This window comes from Papaver somniferum, chromosome 2 (genome assembly GCF_003573695.1).
Source record: "Papaver somniferum cultivar HN1 chromosome 2, ASM357369v1, whole genome shotgun sequence".
In the NCBI taxonomy this organism is placed as follows: Eukaryota; Viridiplantae; Streptophyta; class Magnoliopsida; order Ranunculales; family Papaveraceae; genus Papaver; species Papaver somniferum.
Genome location: NC_039359.1, coordinates 206,153,465 through 206,162,458, shown reverse-complemented (window position 1 = coordinate 206,162,458; position 8,994 = coordinate 206,153,465). Strand labels below are relative to the sequence as shown.

The 8,994-nt window shown below is 36.8% G+C and overlaps 2 protein-coding genes across 2 annotated transcripts; both read left to right on the top strand.

The window, feature by feature from the left end:
- Positions 1 to 2,715: 2,715 nt before the first annotated feature.
- On the top strand, positions 2,716 to 4,433 carry LOC113350327 (F-box protein At5g07610-like). Its single transcript, XM_026594440.1, has one exon. It carries the CDS (start codon positions 2,842 to 2,844, stop codon positions 3,529 to 3,531), a length of 690 nt encoding a protein of 229 aa, XP_026450225.1. The 5' UTR covers positions 2,716 to 2,841; the 3' UTR covers positions 3,532 to 4,433.
- On the top strand, positions 4,058 to 8,270 carry LOC113352649. Its single transcript, XM_026596448.1, has 2 exons — positions 4,058 to 4,177; positions 7,549 to 8,270. Exons 1-2 carry the CDS (start codon positions 4,150 to 4,152, stop codon positions 8,268 to 8,270), a joined length of 750 nt encoding a protein of 249 aa, XP_026452233.1. The 5' UTR covers positions 4,058 to 4,149.
- Positions 8,271 to 8,994: the final 724 nt, after the last annotated feature.

Sequence of the window (8,994 nt, the reverse complement as noted above, 5' to 3'; positions counted from 1 at the left end):
CCTTTCTTATTAGGTTCCAACACATCTTTGACCAAGTAAGTAATGACATCGGGGTAGGCGGTATTCCAATGCTTAATAAGCATTTTAAAATTTTCTTCATAGACATCCTCGGTGATTGACCATATCAAATCTTCCCATTCGACTTGGAAAGAAGCCCACAACATCTCATTATGTTCATATGCTTTCAAGAATTCTTTCTTTTTCTTTACTGGTGTCTCCAACGGTAGCTTAGCAATATTCTCTAATTCTTTCAACTTAAGTGGTTGAATTATCGGTTGACATTTTTTCCTAACATTGCAGCATATGTGAAACGTACAAAGAAAATTGAATGCATCCGGAAATACCTTCTTAATAGCATACATCAACGATGAATCTTGATCGTAGAACACTTTAGGAAGAGCACCCTCCCGGAAGATTAACTTCAATTGTTTAAACCCCCAAACATAATTCTCTTTCTTCTCGTTTTTCATGAAACAAAAAGCCACGGTGAACGGTGCCTTTGTCGAAGTATGCCCCACAATGTTCATCAACGACATCTCATATTTATTAGTCTTGTACGTGCAATCCAATATAATAACTTGTGGGAAGCATAGAGCCAATTGGGCGCATTCCGGGTGGGCAAGGAAAAGGTGTGTGACTTGACCGAAGTCATCCAACTTCTTTTGGCAAGCGTAGTTATTCTTCACCCCTAACCACATTACTTGTTGCATCACCATCCTACCTTGCAAATTGAGTCTTCTAATCTTTTGTCTTGCATTGTAGATAGTTTGCATAGTCGACTTGTTATTCTTGTTGTCCTCCTTCAATTTGCTAAGAATCCTAGAAGGTGGCAAACGTGCTCGTGTCATTTTATCCACTTCTAGCATCTCGTCGGGTTTGAGTCGCGCTACTTTCGCAATCCATATCTTTATTCATGAAGGTCTTTGGGACGTTGGTGGTTATGACGACAATCCATATCTTTATTCATTATCCAATATTGATCTTCTTTGTTCATGGACTTATTCTTGAGGTTGAAAACGATCTTGAAAGGGCAATTTATTTTCTTCGTCTTCGTCCTATTCTTTCTCCCGGTCTTCCCAATGTATACAGTACCCTTTTTAACCTTGCTAGCGCCGGTTCCACTACGCTCACAAATCATTTCAAACCGATCCCATCGACTTTGTTGTCCTTTAACTAGTACACAATTTATCTTCATCGTGTGTTCCTCAAGCCAATCCAGAACTTCTGGTTTAGTTTTCCATATCTACGTTCATTCCAAAACAAGTAATTTGTAAGAAAAACTTTGGAATATTCCGACAACATTAAGGTAAACAAAAGGTTCTTACATACCAAATCATTTTGGAAGTGATCCTTGGAATCCTCGTGAATTATGTCTACTGGATCAGGTTGATTTTCCATGGGTCCAAGCACGATCTACAAAGAATATCACAAGGTTAAACACTAGAAAGGGAATATAATAACAAGGTTCGGCGCATTCGATAATCACATTATGTGCCGAACTATAAACATTTACAGGTTTTGGCTTATACGATATCCTCAATATGTGCCGAACCACGAACAATATTTTAACCCAAAAATTAACAAACTCATGTTCGGCTCAGACGATAATCATATTATGTGTCGAACCTTGAACATAAGAGGTTTCGGCTGATACGATATTCTCCATATGTGCTGAACCAGTAACAATATTTCAACCCAGAAATTAAAAAATTATGTTCGGCACATACGATTTTGGATATATAAGCCGAATTAGTAATGATTCCATTCCGGGCTATTCAGGATGTTGTTCGGCTTACTATGAAACTTTCATATAAGCCGAACTAGTGTCTAGCAAAAGGGTTGGAATTGGAAATTATAGGTTCGGCGCATGCAGTAAACATATTCAGTAAGCCGAACCGTTCATCAATTGGCAGATTCCGCTCATAGATGTGAGCCGAACCTCAATCTGTTTCGCCGAATCATGATTCAGAAAACCTAACTTTTGATAATTGAGAGCTATAGAAGTGAGATTAAGTATAGGATATAAGTGTACCTGTGTATTAGAAGCATTGGGTTCGTCATCAATGTCTTCATCATCTGGAGTTGGCTCATAAAAATCATCATCTTGAGTTTGTGTTTGAGTTTGAGCTTGTGTTTGAGTTTGTGTAAAATCATTCTCATAATCTAAGAAAGCAGCCATTTCTGGATCATTGTTGTAGTTGATATGTATTTTCCTAGGTTTTTTAGATGAATGATGACCCTCCTCATCCTCCATTGAATCAAGAATTAAAATTTTCTCACTTTCTCCTTCTCTTTCTCTCCTTCTTAACCAAACCAAAACTTTGATTTTTTTTTCCTCAAATTTTTCATCTAAACAACTCTTATAATTCTGAAAATTATTTTAATCACTAAAAAAAATATTTAATCACTAATCAAGATTATTAACACTAATACATAAAGGGAAGATTTGCCATTAAAAAAAATTGGGTTAAGGGGTTATCTGATTTTGCTATTTCACAACTTTTTTTGTCTTCATTCAGTATGCCTTGGAAGATTTTGGTATGCCCAAAATCATAGTTCTTATGTTTTTGTTCGTAATTTTATTTATGACATTCGGGGTATTTGTAAAGACTGATAAGGATATTTGTGACGTACCCATGGATAGCAGGGGTATTTTATGTTTATAACATTCCCACAAATGAAAAGTCCTTAGCTTTAGAGGGCAGAAATGTCATATTCATTTCGGTCTTATCCCAATTTCCCTCTCTCTTCAGTGCGAGTCAGCGAGTGAGATTGACAAGAGGATGCCGTAATTCTTGTCTGCTGGGAGGAAGAAATTGAATCAACAAAATCAAATCAACAATGAAAATGATGAATGACAGTATAGCAGATGATGTGTGGTTTGAATTCTGTCTTCGTCTTCCTCTTACTGAAATCTTCAAATTTAAGTGTGTTTCCAAGGTATGGTTATCAATTCTTTCAAACCCTCACTTCATTAACAAATGGTATAAACTCAATTACTCGTTATGGATGTTGATTCATGGTACTAGTTTAGCAAAACCAAACCCTACTGCCTCATTGGCGACAGGAAGTTTCACCTTATCATGTCCTAAGTTGAATTCACAATTTATATGTTATCATCAAAGTGTTAGCGGGTTCTCTCTTAGATTCGTTAATCAAAAACATGAATTGAAGAATACGAATTTATACATTATTGGGTCTAATAATGGGTTGGTTCTATGCACAACTGATCATTCTAGTCAGAACAATTATTATGTTTGTAATCCACTCACTAAGAAATGGGTTTCACTCCCACCACCACCAAGAGATGCAATCATTGTTCACACTGGTTTCACATGTGAATCATCACTAACTTCTACGAGTTTTAAGGTTATTCGTGTTGATGATGGAGCAACATTTAAAATTGATATATTCTCTTCTGCGTTGGGTAAATGGAATGTCTATAATGTTTTACGTCCTCATGGTGCTATTCAGGGATGCTCCATTCATGACAATTATGTTGCCCATAATGGCGTTTTTTTTACTGGATGAAAAAGGGATTGAACAAAATTCTAGCTTTCTGTACTAATGGAATTAACAACTATCCAACTTGTGGCAGTGAATGTAAATTGATTAATTTGCCTGACCAACACATGGATAATGAGAACTGGTGTTTTTATCTATCTACCGAGAAAAAAAATAGGTATGTTCATCAATGTCTAGGGGAATCAGAAGTATTGATTTGTTATGCTATTTTCAAACATACAGAGAGGAGTTTGAGTGTTTGGGTACTTGAAGAGAACTGGTATTTGTTGCACAAGGATATCAAATTTTACGACATGTTAGCACAAATGGAATCTATGTTGATTGGAGGAGAAAGTCCAATTGATGATAGAGATATTCAGGTTATAGGTTTCAATCCGGTTGACAAAAATGTGGTTATAATTAGCTACAAGAAGCACATTTTGGCTTACAACATCAGAAACGGGGGATATGAACAACTTTCTCATCCGTCTTTCTTGGGTAGCAATCTTTCAGGTTCTTATTTGGGTATCTTAACATTTGTTTTAAAGCCAAGGCCGACAATACTTCCACTAGTGTCTTGGTGAGCCATAAAGCCAAGGCCGTCAGTACTTCCTCTAGTCTCTTGGTCAGACACCTCAATGTTGGATGTTCAAATATGAAAGCGAGAGTGCAGGTGCGTATTGTCATATTTCTTGTTTCAACAGATACTTAAGTAGTATACTAGTTACCGTTACATTCAAGGGAGAGAGAGACTTTGAGTTATTGGTTTTATTCAGTTAAGAAACCTGAAAATTATCATACTTTCACTTGCATGGAATTTCTCTGCTGTTATGTTATAGTCTATCCAATTTTATTTGTGTTAGATATTACTAATTCCATATTCACTGTCAGAACTCAACCTACAAGCTATATTACTATGATATTCTGCATTAGTGCTATTTTCCTTTTATTTTCTTATTTTCATGTACCCCCCTTTTGAATGGTTTTTTTATGTTAGGTTTCTTTCAAATTAGAGACATCCTTCGTGAGCATTCTAGTTTCCAAACACCCTTTGTCAGAAGTGAAATTCTGTTCATATAAACTGAGTTTGCCAAGTGTATTTCTTCCTATCCTACAAAATTAGTATTAGAATGAAAAGTAAAGACCAATTGTAGATTACATTGAATATAAATATAATTTAATGTTGAGTGAAATAAAAAGTAAAAAACAGATGTTCACAAACCTTACATTTTACGGCTTCCTGAATCAACGAAATATCTCTTTTCAAGATTTAGGTATCTCACTTCTTCTAAAGTGTCGTAGTGACTGTGGAGTTGTCAAATCATATTAAACTTGAGTACAGTCTTATTTTGGATACCTCTCATATTTATAGCATTTTGGGAGTGTAGTGCATGAGAATATTTAACTGGCAAGGGATTGGATGTCCTGTAGCTACACTGGTGAATCTTTGGGCAGCTGAATCACAACTAGCTGAAAGAATACACATCTCTTTGTAGGCAAGTTTCGATTGATTGAATGGAGCAAAACAAGGAATACATATTTGTTAACCTGCTCCTTATTCTCTTGTGCATAAAAAATTCACTTGAAATAGATTTATCATTTAGTGCATGGAACTAGATTTGTCATCTGGCATAGTAGCTAGGGATCATATTGCAGTAGAAATGTAGAATATTTGAAAGGTAGGGTATCTTATATACTGTATCTACACATGATGAATCCGTATGCAGGATGAAACAGAACTGCCTGATTATCTCTCAATTATGTCCCTATTCTAATTGTCCCTTTCTCTGTTTTGGTTGTGCATTATGTGTTAGTTTGTGTGTGTGTTCGAGGTGCTTCAGCTGTTTTTTTTTCCTCCTCAACTGGCTTTTCTTATCAGGATCAGGTGGTAATGATATTTCTTATATTTGTTACAATAACAATCACAGTCGCGTCTCTGTGACTAACAAATTAAGGTTTATCTGTTGCGCTAGAACTGAGAGAACATTTAGGACTTTGAGCATTCGTTGCTTGTAGGACTGATGTTTTCTTCCCCGATAATACCTGGTTACCATCTCTCCTAAGAGGATATACTAGCTAGAATGGATCCGATACTTTGGTTAGGATATGTACATCCACCTTTGGTGGATTCAGAATCTTAAGTTTTATGCTTTCATCTGGGATTGCAGTTGTTATTCTCAAGGGGTTTACATCGTCTGTCCCTTATACCTGGATAGGAAGGTAACTTAGCAAGTCACGTGTCACAACTGCTGTTTTATTGCGTTGCTGAAGTGTAAGAGGAGATGGAATATTTTTCACAGATGCTCAAGGAGTCTTATTTCTTGATGTCAGATGTCTCTCAATTGATTTAGCCTTTTAGGGAGTACAATATGCATCAGAGTATTTTTTGACTGGCAGGGAACTGGATACTCTGTAGCTGCACTTACTGAATATATATTATGCTAGTAATTTCTTTTTATTATAGCCTTCAACTTGTTTCTTGTATATAAAAGATTCACTTGAAATAGATATCATCTGGTGCATGGAATTTATTTATTTTTCTTCCTCAAAAATGTTGTGTTGACTACTTCCTATGCCCCCTTTTCCCTGTTTCTTTAAGTGCTGTGTAGTTGGTTGATTTTGATCTTTTGGGATCTTTGATGCATTAGCCTTAGATTTTCATTAGTGGTTGAGTGTACAGGTTGCGTTTCTGGCTGTTGCTTTGCCACTCTTTTGGTGGTTGTCTTATCGTTTCAGGATCCAGTGGTGCAAATAATCTATACGACAGTTGCTCACAGCTGATGTAATGGGATTTTAGATTTTTGCTCCAATTGGAGAACTGGTGTTTGCTGCACCAGGATGTATTTGCAGAAATGAAGTCTAAGCCATCTATCATTTCTTGTAAAAACATATTATCTTGTTCCGCAATTGAGGTGTATATGAGCCTGGGATTACTAGACTAGATTCCGCAATACTTGTTAACTAGTTTTTTTCAATTATTTTCACTTGAAAACACTTGGTGATCTTAGAATTCCAAGTTGGTGGGATTCATTGTGTTTGAAAGTGTCATTTTCTTGATTCTTGATTGCTGGGGATAGTAAAGTCTTGTGTTTAATTGAGAAATCTGTTTTTCTGCTGGCTGCACCATGGAGTCTAACAGCTATTGGCAAGTGCCAAGTGGCCTAAGACTTTGGTTGATCATTACCCACGTGTTAAAAACAGTTGCCTTCGGTGGCGCTCAATTTTCACGTGGCAATTTTCTGTAATTCTTTCCATCTATATTCTCGGTAGTCAAGCTGAAGCTAATGTAAAGTTACATGCACCTCCTCCGAATCCAATCCCACTACCCTAATTTCCGATCACCAAAATCAAATATGATGATCAATACTTCTTCTTGTTCCTATTCTGCTTCTATCAAAACCCAAAACACAGATTTCATAACAGAAGACATCTACCTAGCAATATTCCTCTATCTTCCACTCAATTCAATCTATATATTCAGGTCTGTTTCAAAGGTATGGTTATATCTTCTGACGAACCCTAGTTTCATTAACAAATGGATTCAGTTCAATAGATATAACAAGTCTCTACCATGGATTATATATCATAGTATTGGTACACACAAAGATCATAATCTATCTTATGGTTACCGTTTTAAGAAACTATTCTTATTTTCGCATTCAAATACTTTGAAGCCTCAGTTTATACTTGGTAATCAAGATGGGTTTTCTTTTGATTTCTTGAATCCGAAACCTAATGAGTTTTTGTTAAGTTCTAGTAATGGTTTGGTATTGTGTATTGCGAATTTAGTTGGTCCAATGATTTATTATGTTTGTAATCCACTGACTGAGGAATGGGTTATGCTTCCACCACCACCTACGATGAGTACATGGGTTAATCATGGTTTTATCTGTGAGTCTGTTACGTCGACATGGCTGGGTTGCACAAGTTGTTATAAGGTTGTGCGTATCCCACAATCTGGAGTAAACGGGAACAAATTCAAGATTGAGATTTTTTCTTCGGATTTGGGTGAATGGTATGTCTATGATGTTTTTTGTCCTGCAGATATCATTTTTGATGTCGCACATATTCAAACCCCAGTTGTTACTCGGAGTGAGGTTTTGTATTGGATGGAAGGCAGAAGTAGAATCGTGGTTTACGATCTGAACAACAATGGTGACACTGGTAGCTGCCGGTGTACATTGATTGACTTGCCTGACCTGCAGTGGGGTGATAGTTATATGGAAGAGTTACGATATGATAAGGACCACACTCATTGTCTTGGGGAATCAGAAGGGTTGCTTTGTTATGCTAGAATTATGAGAAACCAGAGGACTTTGAGTGTTTGGGTGCTCGAGGATAACAAATGGTGTTTGCTTCACAAAGATATCGACTTACATGATATTTTTGCAGAAATGAGTAACAAATCTTACGAAGTTGAATCCGAACAAGAAGAACAACAAGAAGAAGATGAAGGGATGAATGTGGAAGAAGAAGATGAAGGGATGATTGTAGAAGAAGAACAAGATGGGGAAGAAGCTTTAATGGCAGTGCATGTATTATGTTTCAATCCAGTCGACAAAGATGTTGTTTTTCTTAGTTACAACAATTGTGTTTGGGCGTTCCACACTCGAACCAAAAGATACGAAGAGCTCTCTCTCCCTTCTTTCTTGGCCGGCATGCATTCAACTTATCGCTATCGTATCTTCTTCCCGTTTGTTCTAAACCCATTGCCAACTATACTTCCACCACCTTCTTGGATGGACACTACAGTAGAATTAAGCTAGAGTTTTTTTATTTACCATTTTGTCTATTGAGTTTTGTTTATAGTCCAGTTCTCTATTCATCAGAAAAAATAATTGAGTCACTGGAGGATCTGTCACCGTTTTTCTATTCAATTAATTTTTATACTTTTGTAGTCTCATTTTGGCCTTGCTGGATACATTTTGGCTCTATCAGCTTCGATTATACACCATGCTTCTCCTTAAGTTTGTGACGGTATATGTGAAGGTGTAGTTACAACATCTGCTATAACAGGTCTTTCCGTAGCATCAAACCGTACGCACGTTTCAGCGGCTGCAAGAACTTGGGCAAGTCCACACTTCGGATACCGTCCTTCCATTAATGGGTCAGCAATTTCTGTGAACTTCTTTCTGTCACTAAGATATGGTCGTGCGTGCAAAGTCAACAAGGTGATACTGATACGTTAAAGAAACGCATACGTGATAAAACATTATTACGTGTTTCATTTATTTCAGATATGATATAGAAATTAATAAATAATGGACAGAGTAAAAAAAAAAAAGTTACCCATGCAACAATATGCATGCGCTTTATAGAGGCCAGGTTTCTTTGAATTGCCTTTCGCCCACTGATCAACTCAAGCAAAACAATCCCAAAAGCATATACATCATGATTCCTACTGAGCATGCCAGTCATAGCGTACTCTGCAGGGAGATAGTCTATTGTTCCCATCAGCTTTCCGCAAACCTTGCGGCAATCCCAAGTAGG